General features: G+C 35.6%; 1 protein-coding gene across 2 annotated transcripts; it reads right to left on the bottom strand.

The window, feature by feature from the left end:
- Positions 1-3380: 3380 nt before the first annotated feature.
- Positions 3381-12473, bottom strand: LOC147569521 (3-ketoacyl-CoA synthase 1-like). 2 transcript variants are annotated; one of them, XM_086656005.1, is made up of 11 exons: positions 11038-12473; positions 8692-8847; positions 7145-7200; positions 6924-6978; positions 6766-6838; positions 6458-6545; positions 5573-5655; positions 5349-5478; positions 4956-5034; positions 4231-4295; positions 3381-3733 (listed from the first exon to the last, which is right to left on the bottom strand). In XM_086656005.1, the coding sequence occupies exons 1-11, from the start codon at positions 12350-12352 to the stop codon at positions 3668-3670; spliced, it is 2166 nt and encodes a 721-aa protein (XP_086512131.1). In that variant the 5' UTR covers positions 12353-12473; the 3' UTR covers positions 3381-3667. The 2 variants fall into 2 exon arrangements, with proteins under 2 accessions (XP_086512131.1, XP_086512132.1); XM_086656006.1 differs by lacking the exon at positions 8692-8847 and having other exon boundaries at positions 11038-12471.
- Between the last annotated feature and the right edge of the window lie 8271 nt (positions 12474-20744).

Genomic DNA, 20744 nt, shown 5'->3' with positions numbered 1-20744 from the left:
AGATTACAATGGAAACCCTTGTATATTTTCTTTGTTATTGTATCTAGAATCAAAAATTGACTCAGTATCATAGTTAGCATATAGTCTACTTGTCTTGCTCTATTGACGTCTACTTTTGGTGCTCTAATTACCTAGGGAAATTATGGGGACTGCAATGCTGTTTTTTTTTTTGTTGAACTAGACTGCAATGCCGTTGGTAGCTGAACATATCCATTCCAAGGGGATTCAAATGACAACTAATAGTATTAGAAGTTTTGATCATTGTGTTAGCGAAAAATATTTTCTTAATAAGAAGAAAGGGCAAACTCTTACAAGTAACAAATATATAGTCCTTTACTATCTATACCACCTAGATTTTTTTGATATGTGCACGACGTATTAAAACCTCTAAGCGATCTAAGCGTGACAATTTTTCTTTGGTTATCAATTCGATCAGTTGAGGCCGAACAGACAATTCTTCTTATGTTTCTTTGGTTATCAATCCGATCAGTTGAGGCTGAACAAGCACATCACCTTTGACTAGGGGCCTATCCAGGTTTGTAGCAAGATTCAAATATTACATTTCAAAATTTCTTAATCATTATTTTGTTTGCTTTACACACACTATGTGGACACATGAAGGAGGGGTTTCAAATGAATCGTACGGCGGTCAGAACCAAACGTGTAAAAATCAAAATGAGTACACCACAAAACGCCTGGACCTATATTAGGTTTACTTACTCTCAGTGTACAAAAGATTTCACAATCTTTTACTGTATTCTCACACTACACGTGTACGGTAACAAAATTTCTATTATTTTTGTGGTAGATTTTAGGGTTAATTCCGTTTTGGCCCCCAATTGTTGACCAACTCACCGTTTTGGCCCCCAATTGTGTCCGGCAGTTCGTTTTGGCCCCAGGATCCACTTTTCGGGCAGCGCTGACATCATCAAGACATAAGCAATACTGTTCTATACCCGATATACCCCTCTGACCAAATAAATCAAATCCCTAGTTGTCAAATCAATTAACCCTAATTATTACTCCTATTCCTTCTCCCAATGCACTATCTTCTCCATTTCAAGATTTTTTTCTCCCAAGTTAGTCATCATCTTCTTCTTCCTTTATTGTACATCAGAGAAGATAAATTTTTTTCTCCATTTCACAAATTAACCTCTTTCTCATCTTCAATTCTTCATCGGTCACCAACTTCAACAACTTAAATTAGGGCTTCTCATAGTGTTCACCAATTTCAAGATAAATTGTTTTCTCCATTTAGACTTCCTTTCTTCCTCTCTCTCTAGCATGATAACCAATAAGAATGTAATTTCTAGAAATTTCTAACATGCTTCCAAGTTCAACAACTTAAATTAGGGCTTCTCATAGTGTTCATCAACTTAAATATGCAAGATAGTTAATTAAGCTTGAGCTTTCATACCCAAACCCTAAGAATTGGTATAAATCATAGCCTTTCCTGGATATCCAAAACGGACATCATATCTTCACCCAAAATAATATTTCTTTTTCATTTTCTTCTTCACATCTAATGTTTGAGATGGAGATTGTGATGGAGATCTATCGATATGAACAAAGATTGAGATGGAGATTTCTTGATCTAAGTTAGATCGGTAGTTGTGTCGAAAAAATTGAAACGAGATAGAACTGGATTTGGAGAGAAGAAATAAAAAAACCATCATCAAATCTTTCACCATCATCAAATCGGCAATGGCGTCGGTTCCTACCCTCCCGAATTCAAATGAAGATTTGATTCTTGATAATAAATTGTGATTAGGGTTTATGAAGATTTGATTCTTGATGATCAAGATTGTTCCAATAACGGATCTGTCTCTTCCCTTGGTGGCTCTGCCTCTTCTGTCGAGTTCATGAGGTCTGATTTCTATGATTCGTTAGGTCTGATTTCTATGAAACATGATCAAGATTACTTGCCCTAATTACTCCATTAGGTTTGATTTCTATGAATTTAGATAAAAATCCAAAAGAAATTCATGAGCTGGTCGGATCTGCAAGGATGAGATCTTTGATGGAAACAACTTTTAAGTAGTTTTTGTAGTTTTTCATTAATTTTTCAAATGTTGGATCTCTACGTCTGGATGGAATGACTTGAGATGAAGTTGTTAATAGAGATTAATGAAGAAGAGAAAAATTGAAATAGAGAAGAAAGTGCATTGGGAGAAGGAATAAGATTAATAATTAGAGTTAATTGATTTGACAACTTGGGATTTGATTTATTTGGTCAGAGGGGTATTTCGGGTACAGAAAAATATTGCTTATGTCTTGATGATGTCAGCGGTGCCCGAAAAATGGATCTTGGGGCCAAAACGAACTGCCGGACACAATTGGGGGCCAAAACGGTGAGTTGGTCAACAATTGGGGGCCAAAACGGAATTAACCCTAGATTTTACTAACATTTTTAAAACATATAAAGTAAAACATTAAACATGTTTTGACCAAATTTACTTCTTATAAGGATTAGGCTGAGGTTAATGAAAGATTAGTGGTGATTTCCTTCTGTTTCTATATCCCTTTGGTAGTGGGGTTCTGGTTTTTATCATTTATTCCGGCTCTGGCATTTGGAGCTGAAAAATCAGATAATAATCAAGTCACGTCTCAGTCGAATAGATATTTGGTTAGTAGTAGGTGGTATACTACACTCTGAACAGAGAAACCTCCTCCTGCTCTGTTCTTACTTTCCTTCCTTGAACTCACTACTTCATTATTTTAGGGTTACCCTTAAACCCTCCTAGTAGAGGGTCAGTTTTTCAAGAAAACAGTGACATAGTAGGGAAGAGTGCCCTTCTTTGTCATATACAGTCTAACTTGGTTGACCACTGATCATCTAACAGTACATATTGGGTACTACTTTTCCTGTACAATGCATGCTTTCCTGCAGATTTAGTCAGATCTAGAGAGAGAAACAACAGAGAGAGAGAGAGAGAGAGAGAGAGAGAGAGAGAGAGAACACAAGGATAGAGGGTGATTGGTTCAGAGAGTTGAGAATACAGCTATGGATGGAGAAACCCAAACCATTAAAGGAGGGTCTGAGCATTCCTGATGAGAGACTATGTATACATACATAAAGACTAGGTTAGGGTCTAAATAAGGATCCTGGAATATCTGTAAGATAGTTTCATTTACAGAATATTTTTGACTATTTCTTTAGTCCAACTCAGAATCTGGTTTTGTCACCATATCTTTTTGATGGTACAGAAGCAAAAAAAATGCAGTCTGCCAACCAATGAAACACCTTGAGAAAAAAACAGTCATTAAAATATTGGAATCGTATGAAAAGTACAGCTAAATAAAGATAAAACCACAAAAAAAAATCTAGGCAATTTATGAAGAAGTAAGGTGATTAATTAAAGTTGAAATAGCACTTGAAATGAAAAAAATGCATGATATATATCATTCGTCAATAACCGAAAAAATTAGACAATATTAGAACCAACATTACACATGGGGAAGAAAAGACGAAGTGGTTTAATTGTCGATACATCTCACTTAAGCAAACTAAGCAGAACCAATAGTTTCTACAATTCTATCTTAATTTCAAATCATTTAGACTTCTGGGATCAAACAGACGGTATGTATGTGGATGGACAGAGTACAATATATACTAGACAAGCAATATCGAGGGAGAGGAATTTATGACTTGAGAGAGTTCATCCAACTATGAATTCCTTGAAATTTCCATTTTTTCTTTACCATTGAGGAAGTTCTCGATTTGTACGAGGACCTGAGAAGATATAAGAGGATGATAATGTTTTAGGATCAAGCATTAACCTGTAAACTACTAGTAATGACTAATGAGAAATTAGATCATTTCAGTATACATGTAGGTGTTACCGCTCTAAGTCAAGGCAAATTAATATTACCTCACGTGTTAATCAAACAACTAGGCCCAATTCTAATCCTACAAGTGAAATTCTTCAGGCATTCCGTTTTGTCTACAGGCCTCCTCAAACAGCTTTGACTTGGGCCCATGCTGGACATAGCCCAAACTTTGTCTAATTAAAAATATTACAGAGCCTGGGATCAGAGTCAAAAGCGCTCGGGTCCGCCAGTAGAAGAATTTCTCTAGTATAATATGCACTAGAAAGGATTCAATAAGGAAATCCACAGTACACGCAGTTACTGGCGACGAAAAGTTCAGACCATGAATTATAAGCATCTTAAGAGGATTTAAGCAGAACTAAGAGAGATGGGAACAGTAAGAAGAACTAGGTAATGCACCTCAATAGCGATAGCGGTAGGCGTGAGATTGCTAACATCCCGATAACCCAGTTTGTCTGCTATATCTGCAGTAAAACCTTTAAGTTCAGTATATGCCAAGTAAAGATAATCAGAATGTCCAAAATATAAAATATTCTACAAAGTACAAAATCAAGCTTTGGTAATAAGGGTGGTTATAAATGAGCATGATGCATTCTTGCAGTAAAAAGATACAATTCAAGCTCCATTAGCACTTGATGTGAGATGACTTTGGGTTACCCATTTGATCGGGCAACCCCACCAAAATTGTCTGATGGCCTTAGAATCTTCTATAAGAACAAGAATATTATATATATGAGAAAAAAGAAAGGATAATCATCTAGGCTCTATTTCTATACGATTTACATGGTTTCAGACTAGAAACTAGGAACCTAAGTACCTAACAACTTGAAAGAAAAGCATCAAAGAAAAGCAAATGGTAACCTCTAAGTGGCATAATATCAAACATTTCTATTCAGGGTTCAACCATTGTCTAATCCAACTTACTGCAGTTAGTTTTCTTTCTAAAACTGTATACATACATCAACACAAAGGGCACAGTTGACAACCCAGATATCTATCATGTCAAATGATTGTTAACAGTATGTGCCCCAAAATTTTATGATGTTTAGGGAGTTTCATAATAAAAGATATGCTATCCATGTTCCATAATGCGAAATGTAAAATGCAATCTAAGAAAAACATACGTTCAAGGGAGACCCTAGCATCAGCATTAGCATATGCTTCCCCCCTCTCTTCAGAAAGGGTCGAGAGACGCATTAAAGCCTGTAAAGAAGTCAAATTGGAGATATTTCAGAGCATATACAGAGATGGGTTACTTTTCATACCGTAATGAAGCAAATTATCTTGTCAATGAAAGAAAAAAAGCCTTCTCTTAACCCAAAAGAAAAAGTTTTCAATGCCCAAAAAGGATTTTGCTTTTAATTGGGAGCTATACCACAACATTGTTAATTATAGCTCTTTCTGTTTTGGTTTCTCGGTTGCATATTTTCTCATATAAATATAATTGTTCTTTCCTTGATTCAAAGCAGAAGAGACTAAGCTGGACCTTACAGACAAGTTCTAATGAAAGTAATCACCTTTGTGTAAGGATCACCAGATTCATGATGCAAAAGAGGGCGAGAATTAGTTCCTACAGCAGCAATCCGCCTCGCCAAAGCTTCCAGAGGCACGTCTAACCAGACAGTTATGCCTTGTTTCATATATTTCCTGATGATCAAAGAAGTTAGTATAATGTGTTTGCGCAACCAAGAAATTATGCAACAAAAAGAATCATTGAAAGGTTGCAACACCAAATGGTTACCAGTTAATAGGTCGAATAACTGCACCACCTCCAGTAGCAACAACTAGGCGACGCATGAAAGACAAATCCTTCAACACCTTACTCTAAACACAAAAGAAAATATATTTTTTTGAAAACTACAAAAGAAAAAATATCAATATTTTTTTTTTTGCAGAACTCGGAAGACAATAGCCTACGTTACCTATATATATCAGACACCCAGAGTTACCTCAACCCGAAATGTTTATGGATGTATTGACAAATATACACTATATATGAGCGCCATAAATTTATCATATGTACTTAATAATTTCACTAATGTTTCTATCAGCCGAAGTGATATATATCTGAACATGCATCTGATACCATGATTTAAACGCTATAGGATACTAATCACTTATTGTCATATTTGGGGTTTCTGGTGTTCTCTTCAGCAGTTCAGCCACCTCCATGACTTTCTAGTCTAATAAAATTTATGTTGGTAATATAATGATGTCTCGCTTATATTTTGTGCACTACGAATCTAACAATAATTTGAGTAAGACGTTACTTTAAGAACTGAAAAGAGAGAAGTGTATAATTTTTTTTTCCGTATATGGATTATGGAAGATAAAGTACGCTTGCTCAACCCACCCTCCAGAAATATTTCTCACGCAAAACAGTACCCTAAGGATTGACGCAGTAGGTCATACTATATGTGTTTTTAAACATATTACTAACCAAAATGGATAGAAAAAATAGTCAGCAGATAAAACGAATAAATGTTAAAGACTTGAAGCGTTTCATTCTGTAAATGACCAAAAGAGAAAGAAGTAATAGGCAGCAAATGCTAAAGCGCTAAGGGGAGCTGAGTGTGCATGTTAAACCAAAGTGGCAAGTCAATCACAAACAATATTTTTGGCGTACCTCATTTTCCCTGAAGAAACTCTCACTGTAGTGTTTGAAGATCTCAGCAACAGTTGTTCCACCAGCAGCCTGCTCCACCAATTTGTCGCTGCAGTAAAAAGAAACATAGCACATAAATTATAATGATAAAACTTCTTTCTGGAAAATGAATGCAATCATTAGCCAATGAATGAAGAGGATTTCATATCAACTGAATGTGTATATGCAGATCAGTAGCCTATAATAGGATCACTGCAGACATGTAAATATTTTAGAGGGTCATTTAATATGAAATTGCAAATCATGCTGGCTAGACATAATTGACAGACCTGTCGAGAAAAGAGTAACCTAGTACTTCTGACAAAATCTTCCCCACAGTTGTTTTACCGGATCCCATCATTCCTGCATTTTGCAACATAGAGATAAATAACTCGAACAACCAACATAATATCAGTGCCATACACACTGGTTAGTTTAGAGAACTAACCAACAAGATATATGCAACGGTCGTTGATGTATGGTGCAACATCTTGTGACTTCTTCTGCAATAACAAGTGATGAAAGCTTCAAACAAAATAGAGGTGCAGAAGTATCTTATACAAACTGAATATCAAAGCTAACTTTGAAGAACTAAAATTGAAGTGTCCAACATCCTTCCATAGAGCAGGACATTAAATAAAGGTTATACTTGAGGAAATAATTTTCTACCTTCAAAATAAAGGGCTCATCAACAGGATCACACATTTTTTCTGTAAATACAGGATCTACAAAAGAGACCACAGAATGGAAATTAGTGACTAAATAGAATCGCGGGAAAGAGTAAGAACAAAGACCTTAATTAAAATGAAAATTTTAACCAACACTTTATTCTAAGACTCCATAAGATTTTGAGTTTTTAAGGAACAACGTTTAAAGCAACAGTAAGTAATGAAGTAACCGCATCTAAAGAGTAAGTATATTTTAAGAGTATACGACAGCACAAAATGGTCTTCAACCACTAAATATGCCCCTACAATTATTTAATCAAAAGGAGTTTAGCTATTCCGTTATAGCTAAAATCCTCCAAAGATTTCAAGTTTTATGTAAAAGTACAAAGCAACGAAAACAAATCTGTGAACTTGTAATTTAAGTTGCTAGAGATTGAAACTTCTACTTGTTTGATAATGGTTACTAAGAAGTAGCATAACCAAATTTGAGGAGACATTTTTTTTTCCTATTCTTCATCAAGAGTTAATAGACAATTTAGAGAAATGGGAAAAGAGAGAATTGAGTAATAGAGTAGGAGAACAGTTAAAGAAGGTATTGGATAGGCCTTTTCCTGCCAATAAGGAAGACAGTGGTGTTAAGAGTATCTTTAGGCTGCCATTTTCATGTCTGCAGATGAAGCAAATGAGGGATCGGTTGAAGAGTTTGGTCTCCATAGACAGAGCTTCAGTCGGACATCCAGAACTTTTAGACCTAAAAACAAAAATAAGTAAAGAAACGCCATCTGTACGTGTTTCCACTTCTACTTACCTTTAGCAACTAGCTGCCTATAGCAATCTAACGCCATTGCCACTCAACATGGACAGTTTTAAATATTCAAGCACTCAAAAACTTCTCTAGTATACGAATGAAGTTGTGGGTTTCATTGCAAAGCTAGAGAGCAACTAGTACTAAAATCGCTTCAGATACCAAACCGTTTTATCACAGAAAAGTAATTTAAAGATCGATGATCGGGTAGCACATTAGACATTTGAAAGATGATGACAATCTTAACAAATTAGAGAGACTTATGGAATAAGGGACATTTGAAACATGAAGACAGTTTTAAGAAATCATTTAGCAAATGATTAAGTTTCCTAAGAGTTATGGATGAAACTCTAATATTCATTTCTTTGTTTTGTACTAATCCCTTAATCCATGCAAATTTGAGCACTTCAAAAGAAATGCAAACCTAATTAAAAGTACCAATCAATAAACATAGTCCAGTTGGTCAGTGCATTTCGAGGTTAGATTCGATAGAAGTGCAAATCCAGGAATATTGCACTTCGGTATAAATAAAGTAGTTTATGTAGGTTTTAGGCCATTTTAATTCGTCGGGTTATAGGCCATTTAATTGCTCTCGCTTTATGTCTGAGTTGTATTTCAGCAGTTAAGGGGCTTATCACATAGTCTCGGTGAATCAAAATTGAACCCAAAATTGAATAAATGATTTTACCAGTAAATTACCTAATAGTGAGAAACAAATACCAGATTATGAGTTATTTACCTACCTCCATAGTTCTTATAAGAGCAGGAAAGCTCAAAGGCAAGTGTTTTACGCCGGGTAGAAGTTCTATCTAGGGGCAAATCCCTAACTCTAACCCTCTGAAAATTTCTCTCTCCTTGATTTTTCAGAGATAACTTCAAGATTCCATTCGTCCTCCTTCCTGTTAGCTCATTCAAACCAATATGCGCACAATAATGCAAGCTTGAAGCATAAGTAGCAGCATCCATACTCCCAATTTTTCAGAAAAAACAACAAAAATCGATCGTAATAAAGAAATCGGGTTTCGAAATGATTTCAAAATCTTAACTAAAAAGGCTTAGAAGATTTCTGTTTCCAGTTCTTCTTCCACAATTGATGAAAGTTTGAAGTGGATAATCGGAAACAAGGATCGATGAGAACTGAAGAAAATCAAGATTTGATAAAACTCAAGGAGGAGGAAGAAGATTGAATCCAAAGATTTATAAATTAGGTATTTTTTGAGATGAGAGAAGGGGGTAGGTGGAGACTTGTGAGAAAAGAGAGAGAGAGTAACGAGCACACCAAAAACGTGGCGGTAAAATTGGGGGAAGAAAGTATTGCTCAAAAGTTTGAAGGACATAAACTGGTTAGGACAGTCTTATAAAACAGAAGTGCACAATCCAAAGAGGGAGCCATCAATAAGATGTGATAAGAACGATAACCAAAAAAACTAACATAAACTACTTTATTCATATCCAAGTTTAATATTCCTAGATTTCCACTGGATTGAATATGGGAACTCTGCATTGCAGAGTTGCACTTACCAACTGGGCTACCAGTTGTTGGGTATGAAGCGTCCTTTAAACGACAGACATTTCCTCCTTCCCTCTCATTTATCTTGTATCTCTCTGTTACTAATTTTTCACCACAGTTGAAGGCGGTAGCATTTCTCTCTTGATTTGCCCTTGATTTTGCCCAAAAAAACATTTCTTCTAGATTTTGAGTCTTTTATTTGTTTAGTTACAATTGTTCGACCACTTCAATTACTTTAACTTGACCTCCTCTGTCAGGTAAAACCAAGTCTTGAAGTTCGATTTTATCAAACCTAACCTATGTAGGGGCTCTTCCCCTTCGTCAGACAGAGGGGAGAGAGAGAGAGATCTGAAAAATGAAAGAAATAGAAGAAAGAAATAGAGGACGAGAGATAAGATAAGATAAGAAGAAGAAAAAGAGAGTGAGGAGAGGAAAGATAAGATGAAGAAGAAGAGAGAGAAAGTGGCGATGGTGGTAGTTTTGTGAGGAAGAAGAAAAATATATAATTTTTTTTAGGGGTTAATGTCGCCAACGAAGGTTGTTGGCGGATGAGCTTTGACCACAGAAGAAGACTTAGGTGGAGATAAGGAGATGTGCAATGGAGGAGAGATGGGATGAAGTACAGAAAAAAAAAATGGGGTAGGCTCTTCACTCAATGTCTGGTTCGATAGACCTGTACTTGAAGATCCTGTTTAGGACCCGACATACAAAACCATCTAAGATAAACAAAAAGTCGATGTTGCTGAGAAAGAGGAAAAGTTTCCTAAGTGTGAAATTTCATAGGTTGAGGAAACTAAATATTTCCTCCAAACACACCCTTCTTCTCAAGTCGCCGACCTACTTGGCACCGACGACCCATTTTGCCAGAATTCGATTTCTTTTTTTGAGATCTCATCTTCATTCCATCCCCTCTCTCCTCTTCTACTCTCTCTCTCTCTTTCTTTTTTTTTTCTTTCCAAAATGCTTTAAGCAGAACAAGATTTGTTATGTTCACTATTGATTCATACCGCATCATTTCAACTTCTTTCAAAATTTCACAGACCTTCGAAGATAAAATCACTGAGATGAATTAGATCTTCATTTCATCCAACTTCTTTCAAGATTCGTTCTGGTTTTCACAGACCTTCGAAGGTTTGGATTTTTTCGAGACCGACGACCGGCAAAGGGATCCCCCCTTCGCCGCCCAATATATAGAGAGAGAGAGTGAGAAGAAAAGGGAAGAGAGAGAAAACATGAGAGAGGGCGCAGAAGAGATTTTTTTAGCTTTGAAGGCCGCCGACCGAAAAATTGGTCTGCCGACGACCTTTGTCGGTGAAGACGATGAGGTGGCAGAGAGAAGTGATGAGATGGAGGAGAGAGAGATGATGACTAGTTAACGGAGTTATAACGATAACTGAAAAATGGGTCATTTGAATACTTTTTATAAAGTAAGGGATAGGCAGGAAACTGGTCACAAAGTTATGGGCTATTTGGGAAATAACCCACAACTCTCATAGAATGTCCGTCCACAATCCCAGCCTGTATGAATGACCATGATTGGCTTATAAAATGAAAATGAAAATAAAAGATATACACTTACCAGCATGAATAAAGAAATGTTCAAAAGCCTTCTTGAAATCAGGAATATAAGGCTTAACTTTAGCCCTAATTATCTTTCTTCTTGCCAATGAAAGAAAGAACATGAATTGTTCACTAAAAGGCAAAACCAATGGCCCAAGTGTTGTTATATTTGTCTTTAAATCATCACCAGCCACTGCCATTAATTCTTGTAAAATCAGTGTGAGAAAATCTTTTTCTACTGCCACTATTTCTCTTGCTAATGGAACACCAATCCCTCCTTTCTCATCTTCACGTTGATACACACAATTATAATTATTATCATCCGATCCTTTATGAGTTCTTATTGTGTGAATCAGTTCATACTTTGAGTTGACTCGGTCCCGATTCTTATTTGATAATAAAACTGCTGATCCACCCATTCTAAATATATAGTTACATAATAGCATTGATTTATCGTTTCCGAAATACCAATTTACCGTTACATTCTCCATGCTTACTAGGACCGTGAAACCGTTTTTATTTGTTTTTAACAGATCTTTCGCTAAATCGATCGAAATTAAACCAGCACTACAACCCATTTCTCCAGGATTAAAACTTTTTATATCGGTTTTCATTTTGTAGTGGTTTATGATCATTGATGAGAGAGAAGGAGTTGGATTAAATAAACTACATTTTACTATTGATATACCGAATTGACTCGGTAAAATACCGGTTTTTTCAAAGAGTGAGTCAAGTGCACCATACATGACCGATTCAGCTTCAGCTCTTGCTTCTTTCATACATAAATTTGGTGGGTTTGAACTGATTCCACTCGGTATATACTTTTCATCACCTAAACCAGAACGGGTTGCGATTCGTTTTTGGAATTGAATCGTTTCTGGTTCAAAAGACCCGTTATCCTCTATCATCTTAAGGAACGATTCAACCGATTTTTTCAAATTATCATCCGGTTTGTAACAAGAGAAATCAACTAGGTAAATGGGTGTGGGTTGTTTAACCCAGTATATAACTAAGAGATAGAGTAAGATAAGAAACCCAGTCAAACCAGTTACCATATCGAGTTGAATCGTTCCACTAGTCCATAAATCGGAGACCCGGTCGACTCGGATACTAGTGAGTTGAAGCAGAGTAGCTGTGAGTAAAGGAAGAACAATAAACCATCCAAGAATTGTGGAAAAATCACAAGTGCATTTATAACCCAATTTCACATATTTTAGCTTCACAGATTGTAAGAAATCTGGTAAACATTTTTTGATTTTGATCACAACTGATGATGAGTCTTTAAAATCCATCTCAGCCGTTAATCTTTCTTTATCCATCTCTATACTCTCCATATCTAACACTTTTTTTCTTTCTCTCTATTCTTTTTCTTGGGTATGTTTGAGTTTCTATGGATGTAGAAGAGATGGGTGTTGTTTATATATAGAAATAGAAATTGATGAGAAGGTCTCCCAATTTTGATTCAAACAAAACGTGTTTTAGCCTTTAGGGCCGGGTAGTTGTGTGTGTGTGAACATAAAATGAAGCATTAAAAACCTTTAAGAAGACAAGAAATATAAAGAGAGAAACAAAGGAGAGAGAGAGAGAGAGAGGTTGATATTAGCCTCATGATCAGTGACTAGGCCAGAAATTGTTTCCGCTCGGGGCACATATGTAAGGTAAAAAATTAGTAATATTATTAACGAGGGTATAACCCGTGCCCGTCGGGCACGGACAGTTCTATCATGTGAGTTAAGTGAAGTGTGTATAAGAAAATAGATCGAACTTGAAATATTAAATCAACACATTAGAAGATGTCATTTTAGTCCAACAAAATTGATTTTACAAATCCTCGTCTTAACATAAGTTCGGAACTCTTTTGAATATCGTATGACGCTTCCACAACCACAATCGTAAGATCATTTACAGGAGGTTATTTTTTCGACAAATCTGCTTGACCTTCACAACCACGGTCGTACGATCTTTACCCTTGAAGATATATTTGTGTAGATATTTAATCGTCGAACTTCCCTGAAATAGACTTTGAACCCGAAAGAGTGCTTTGGCAAGAAGTGCTTTCTTTGACAATCCATTCAGTAATCATTCGAACTAAACTCAAGATGAGTTGATGAGTAAGAGAACCTGATCACAAAAGAAAGATTCAGTAAGTTGAGGGGTTTGTTCAGTAAACAAACGGATAAAGTATGAAGAGCTTTAACGGTTGAAAAGGAAACCCTGGATAAAAAAAAATCAAAACCCTAAACAAATCAAACACCTTGAACAATAGTTTTAACGATTGAAAAAGAAACCGTAAATCATAAGTTCACTGTGAAATAGAGACGGAGAGGCCTAAAGTGACTGTGAAAGAGAAAAAGATGAAGAGATACCTGCAAGGAAGGTGAGAGAGGTCGAGGCCGAACTCGACATCTTCCAAGTAAATAATAGCAAAAATGATCAATAACCTAAACAACTAACTTCCCCATCTTTCCTTTCTCCATTTTTATTTGTGGACTTTGAACACATCCTAGTCTGGTGAAGTAGCCACTCTAACCTGGTAAAGTAACTATAGATTTTTAATGAGCGAGAACATCACAAATGAATTTAACCGTAAGAAAAAATTTACGTGGTTGTGGAAGAATTAGTTACTTTGAGTATAGTGCTTATTGTAAACCTCTCAAACAAAAACATAATAAGAGAAAGGGAGAGAGAGAAAGTACAATGCTTTTACTCAAAAAAGGTCTTCAGACGTACATCATAGGATTTTTTTTAATTCTGTAAAATTAAAATTAGACTTCGATTGAAAATACCAAAGTAAGAAATAACATTGAGACAAACATTAAGTCAGATTTACTGCAAGAAGTTATTTCAAATCAGCTTGAGTCACAATAGAAGAGAAGCTCCAACAACCATGTCTACAAACTGTTGCAAGACCTTCGTATCATCTTTCTTATCAAATGTGGTGGAGATAAGACATACAAAATCCCCACATCACATTAACTACTTTGTGTGTAAGCAAAATAAGTGAGCTGCAATCTATATTATATAACCATAATAAAGAGGAAAATGATTTCAAATCCATCACCAAAGTAATTTTCTCCTCTCAAATATAGAGAGTATAGTGAGAGGAGAAAACATAGAAACTAACCTCTTTGCTTTGATAACCTTCTTTCTCTTGATACACATTGAAGTTTCAATAAATAGGTCCAAATTCAAGAGTTGCATCGAAATTTTGAGAAAAGATATAGTTAATAACCTAAGAAAGCATGTTTACTTCCATATTTACCATTTTAAAGTGTTAGTCTTTCATACCAACAAATTACCAAATCGTTAATGTCAACTGTGAAGTACATTGACGATGCAATGACGACAAATTATTTGACTAACTCTTTGAATTCAGCTAATTAAAGATGGATTCACCCTCTTACATATAAACAAAAAAGAATACATAAAGCATGAAAGGATTAAACTAAAAAAGAATACCTAAAAGTAGAGATGAGACAAATTGATGAGAAAATATATAAAGAGAAAAGAATATAAGAAAATTTAGTGGGGCAATTCGTCAAACACTTGACGTGCAGAACTAAATGCATTCCAACTTCGAATCAGCTCTAAATGCATCAAATATCTATATTGTAAGGATGATAGAAAATCACTCAAAGTTGTAACTTACCCCATATGTAATTAACTCAAAATCGTAGCATCCAACAGAAATCTTAGGTTGCCCCATAACCCAACCGATGATTCAACCCCAAAGTGAATAGAAATAAGAGGTGTTGATGCCTTGATGGCTTTGAATTAGTGAGGAAGAATGAGAGTGAGGATAAAGGTTTCAACAGAGATTGAACGGCCACATCAATAAGAAAAACGTGAATAGAGGAGGGAGTGAGAGCGGGAATGAGATGAGGATTGAGAAGGAAGTGCTTTTTTGGGGCTACCTGGGCTTGACTCTTGAGAAAGGAAAAATGGCATCTTCAAAGATGCCTTTTGTTTTGATCTCATCCCTTAACTGATTTCAAATGCTAATCTTAGCCATCAAACTTTAACAATTCAATCTCGACCGTCTTTTATAAGATGGGAGGTGAAATCTGGACCATTGGGAGGAGGGAAAAAGATACCCTCCTCCCTTATAATATAGATTACTATTTTATAAAAAGAAAAGAACTAGATTATAACTATTAAACATTTAAGAGATAGAGAGATAATTAAAAAAACAACAACCTCAACTTATTAAGAAAGGTTCAAGTGGATTAAAATAAGAATACAACAAAAAGAAATAAAACCCAAGCAGTCACTGCTGTCCAAAGAGAAAAAATAAGTAATAATATTGCGGTAAACATGAAAATAGAAAATCATAAGAGATGTATTGGATCGCGTAGTTAAGTTTGGATAAGTTGAATTGATAAGGTTATATACACTCACCATTTCTGTTATATACACTCACAGGTAAGGTAATTTTTTAGAGAGAGAGAGAGTGGACAGATCCTCTGGCGAAGGGAAACCCCCTTCGTTGGAATTTTAGAGAGAGAGAGAGAGAGAGAGAGAGAGAGAGAGAGTGGAGAGATTTAAAAAAAAAAAATTTAGAGAGAGAGAGGAGAGAGAATTTTTTATTTAGGTTTGAAGGTGGCCGACCGGAAAATTGGAGAGAGAGAGAGAGAGAGAGGGGTGAGGAGTAGGGAGAGATGAGGTGGAGAGATGAGGTGGAGAGAGAGAGGGGTGAGGTGGAAATAACTTTTTTTTAATGTTTTAAATTTAGAATTAAGAAGGGTAGTAATGACATTTACTTGAAAATAGGGGGCCATATTTGAATTTACGAAAAAAATGGGGCCATAAAGGAAGCTGGTCACAAAGTAGGGGGCCATATAGGAATTAACTAAAAAAACAAGATTTTGTGGGTTATTTGGATTTCTTTTTTGGGTTGGTGGGCAAAAACTTCAAAACAAAAAGAGGAGTTACGCAAAACGCCCCAAAACAAATCCAGAATGGGAGTTTAGTCCGCGTCAGAAAAAAATTTCGTTGCAGATCCACACACAAATTTTCTGACAATTAAAAAATGGAGAGTACGAAACTAGGTGTACTTTACACAATATTTATAAATTTTTCACGAAAGAAAAATCTCGTGTTTTTCTTACTTTCCGGTAAATTTACAAATATTTCATTTAATAAGATATTGACACGTCATTTTTTTTCTTCCTTTTCCGATAAAATTACAAATGTGTCATCCATTAAGATAATGACACGTCAATTTTTCTTTCTTTTTTCGATAAAATTACAAACGTGTCATCCATGAAAGAAAATCTCGTGTTTATTATATATTGTACATAATGTTGTGTACAATACATAAAAATTTCCTGTACATTCTTTTCAAAAGGTAAACTATAACACTGAAAATTTAGAGAACATTTTGTTGTGTAAAGTACATTACAAAATTTCGTATACATTTCTTTTGAAAGGCAAACAATTTCACTGAAATTTTTTAGGATATTTTGTTATGTACAAGACGTTTTTTTTATGTAGATGACATTTTTTTATGTACTTCGATCTAGTATAAAGATACCAATATTGTTATTATTCGATTTTTAAGAAATCCGAGATCTTGATTTTAAGATCCATGAGCCCAGAATCATCAACGATCCTTGGAATTCTAGACTCAAATCGAAAATATCTCCACCGTTAAATTTTCATCAAATTTGTTCAAGAAAAGATACTCAAACTTGTTCAAAAAAAAATCCAAATTTGTTCAAGAAGCACTTCATGTAATTTTGATGATGAATCCTTTAGATTTCTTCTTAAAACCTATTAATCTTTGCTTCATCCATTTGTAGATAAAATTTTAGAGAGAGAAGAAATAAAATTTATGTAAATTTTAGAGAGAGAAATGATGAAGATAATATAAAGAGAAATAAAGAAATATGAAAGTTTGCTTCTTGGATGGGACATGCAGTAAATGAAAAGATTTACTTTTGTTAGAATAATGAAAGCTTTATTATTTTTTGTACTATAAAGAGTATTTCGGGATGTAAAAAAACAGAAAAAAAAAAGCTGATGTTTTTGTGCATTTGAGCCTGCACCTTTTTTTTTTCTTTGCTGGGGCATGAACTTATTAATCCCCCAACTTTTAGGCCTCCAACTCATTTCCGAAAATAAAAAATAGATTGAGTTTAAGATCCAAACTTAATATAAAATAGGTAAAAAGTCCATTTTTTTGAATAATTGTCTTTGCCCCGTACAAATACACAAATGTATCACTAATGTGTTGCTTGTTTAGTGAATGTGTAGATATGTGTAGGAATAGGTTTGCTTTGTTTTGTATGGAACACAAACTAAATTGCGTGAAATTCAACAATAAAATGTATAGGGTTATTTACGTTTTGTGTAAGCAATACTGCAATAAGGTAACAATGTCGTGCAAAAATGGTTTTTTTGGGTGAATCTCAACAAATTGTATAAGCAAAAATGATTTGTTTCCTACCTTTCAAAATTTGTAACTTTTTTTAAGACTCTTGGCCTATTTTGTTTTAATAGTGCACTTACTGTGCTATTATGGTCCATATTTTGGACCTTCCACCAATATTTTTTTTGTTGACAAATATATTATGTGAAATTTCATATGCACCCCCGTTTCTTAAAATTGTTAATTTTGTTTTGGCTCCCAATTTTTGACCAACTCACCGTTTTGACTACCATAAATGTCTGACAGTTCGATTTCGCCTCCAAAGACAAAAAAAAAGAAAGAGTTAATTCCTATATGGCCCCCTACTTTGTGACCAGCTTCCTTTATGGCCCCTTTTTTTTTCGTAAATTCAAATATGGCCCCCTATTTTCAAGTAAATGTCATTACTACCCTTCTTAATTCTAAATTTAAAATATAAAAAAAAAAATTATTTCCACCTCACCCCTCTCTCTCTCCACCTCATCTCTCCCTACACCTCACCCTTCTCTCTCCAACTCACCTCTCTCTCCCTCCAACTCACCTCTTTCTTCTCCAACTGACCTCTCTCTCTCTCAAACCTAAAAAAAAATCTCTCTCTCTAAATTTGTTTTAAAAAAAAATCTCTCCACTCTCTCTCTCTCTAAAAACTCCGGCGAAGGGAAACCCCCTTTGCCGGAGTTTTTAGAGAGAGAGAGAGTGGAGAGATTTTCTTAAAAAAGAAAAAAAAAATTTAGAGAGAGAGTGGAGAGAGATTTTTTTTTTTAGGTTTGAAGGTCGCCGGCCGGAAAATTTTCCGGCCGGCGACCTTGCCGGAGAAGAAAGAGGTGAGTTGGAGAGAGAGAGAGAGAGAGGGGTGAGGTGTAGGGAGAGATGAGGTGGAGAGAGAGGGCTGAGGTGGAAATAACTTTTTTTAATGTCTTAAATTTAGAATTAAGAAGGGTAGTAATGACATTTACTTGAAAATAGGGGGCCATATTTGAATTTACGAAAAAAAGGGGCCATAAAGGAAGCTGGTCACAAAGTAGGGGGCCATATAGGAATTAACTAAAAAAAAAATTCAACTTTTTCTGGAACTATCCTTGAGGGTCAAAATATGATTAATTCCAATTTTTTTAAAACATTAAAGCCACCTCATCTCTCTCTTTTTTTCCTCCATTTCATCGCCTCTCTCCTCCACTTCATCCCTCACGCCACCTCATCTTCTTCTCCAGTGAAAGTCGTTGTCAGTCAATTTTCCAGGCGACGACCTTTAAACATATTTTTTTTCGTTTTCCCTATTCTTCATTTTTTTCCTCTCATTTTCTTCTCTCTCTATTTTCTCGCCGACTATGGGGGAAGCCCTTCGCCCGCCAGATCTATAAAACCCATACCTTCCTTCGTTTGGGAAAATCATATCTCGAAGATCTGGGTTTCCAGATTTGGTCGGCAAAGGCCCTTCGCCGAGAAGAAAATAGAGGGAGTAAAGAAAAGAAGAAAGAAAGAAGGAGAAGATGATAGAGAAAGTTTATTTTTTTATGTTTAAAGGTCGTCGGTCAGAAAATTGGTAGACCGACGACCTTCACCGGAGAAGATGAAGTGATAAGAGGGATGAAGTGGAGGAAATAGGTGATAAAATGGAGGAACAAAAGGGAGAGACGAGGTTGCTTTAATGTCTTAATATTTTTTGGAATTATTCCCATTTTGGCCCCCAAGGACAGTTTCCGGAAAAAAATGAAATTTGTTTGCCCTCGGTGGACAAACCGAACTGTCGGACACCTATGGGTGCCAAAACGGTGAGTTGGTCACAAATTGGGGGCTAAAACGAAATAAACCATTTTAAAATTTGTAACCCTTATACTCCTGACTGTTTCTTTTCTTAACGTCAAATTTCGTGTTCAAGCATAAGGGTGTCCATTCATACGGTATGTCGTATTTTGGAGTCATCTGCTAACCGATCCAAAGTATTTGCTTAATACAATTTTTCTCTCAAACCAAACAGTCTATGACTGTTCCGTTTCAAACGAAAGCAGATTTTAGCATATTGGTTCAATTTGGGTACCAAACCACTATAAAGAAAACCTACATAGATATACTTGAACATCAAATAGAAAATTCATCACAGAGAAAAGATTTTTACGATATATTCATCATTTTCTTAATCATCTTTTGGTACTAAAACATAATATATTACTTCATTACATATATAGATAATATGAAAAATACAGGAAATTGAGCTTTTGACCCAATTTTAAACTTTTTTGTAGTTAAAGTAAATGGAGTAATAGAACCTAATGAAGAATACTATGTAAATGGAGTACCTCAAACAGTGGATACTAGGCAATCTAGGGCTGAAACAGGAGAAACCCAATAAAAAATAAAACCAGGCAAGTGATAATTAACTAATAACATCTTTAAACTATCAACACAGCCAACAAGTACCAGGCTAACAGAAGAAACTACTGAACCAGGAGAGGACAGTGACTAGGGGGAACAAGCCCTCCAACAAAAATCAGTGTCTTGAGATAATGCAAGACACAAAATGATAATCTGTCTGAACTAATAATAATAAAAAGACAATAAAATATACTACCAACTAACACAATCAAAATAAGTAAATACTAATAAAACATGGATTAAATATCGACACCATTGGGCTGATGTTCTTCTATCTCACCCTCTTCGAGGACATTCAGATTAGGAGTTAGGGCCAAAGAGTCTTCGTAAAAGAGCAATATTACATTTGGAATAAGGGGAAGCTCCAAAGGGTTATGGTTCCAAATGCCAGGCTGAAAAGTAGATGAGAGTTTCTTGACTGTTCCGGCCCCATGACTCCACATGATGGTAGACTCTGTTGGAAATTAGTAAAGCATATCTAGATATTTTCTCCCAAATATCGTCCCCTACAGACTCTTGCTGATTTGAGCTATATGGTCAGGGCCATTTCGGAGGAGTTCTCCGCAACCTCCATTCGTCAGCTGGGTCATTTAAATTGCTTGCAACATGAGGTGCTATTAGCTGGCACTGGGTTATAGGATGATTAGTGATTAGGCATGTTTTGCAAACAGCTCCTGGATATTTTTGGTAGCTGATATTGATTGTTTTGGGTCCATCAGAGAAGATTGGGTTGATGGTGGCAAGGAGAGGAGCACAAATATCATACATGAACTGGACTCTTATGTAAGAGTTTGCAACTAGACCAAATTTTTTGGGAGAATTTGGAGCATATGTCCGATGCAAGAGAAAATTGCATCAAAATCGGCTCTGTTTTGCAGAGATAGAGGCATAGCTTTAAAAGTGCGCCACATGGGTTCAAAAAAGGGGTGAGAAACATCAGACGT

This window comes from Eschscholzia californica, unplaced genomic scaffold (genome assembly GCF_041429995.1).
Source record: "Eschscholzia californica isolate CP2 unplaced genomic scaffold, dmEscCali1.0.p SCAF_1, whole genome shotgun sequence".
Taxonomy (NCBI): domain Eukaryota; kingdom Viridiplantae; phylum Streptophyta; class Magnoliopsida; order Ranunculales; family Papaveraceae; genus Eschscholzia; species Eschscholzia californica.
The sequence above is the reverse complement of the archived record's forward strand: the minus strand, read 5'-3'. Positions and strand labels throughout refer to the sequence as shown.

What these genes read in the sequence shown, in the direction of transcription:
- LOC147569521 (XM_086656005.1), bottom strand. Translation starts at nt 12,352, where the DNA reads ATGGAGAGTATAGAGATGGATAAAGAAAGATTAACGGCTGAGATGGAT. An exon ending in ATGAGCCCTTTATTTTGAAG is followed by an intron (nt 6,979 to 7,144) that starts GTAGAAAATTAT and finishes TTGTTATTGCAG; the next exon opens with AAGAAGTCACAAGATGTTGC. An exon ending in GGTTACTCTTTTCTCGACAG is followed by an intron (nt 6,546 to 6,765) that starts GTCTGTCAATTA and finishes TTTTTACTGCAG; the next exon opens with CGACAAATTGGTGGAGCAGG.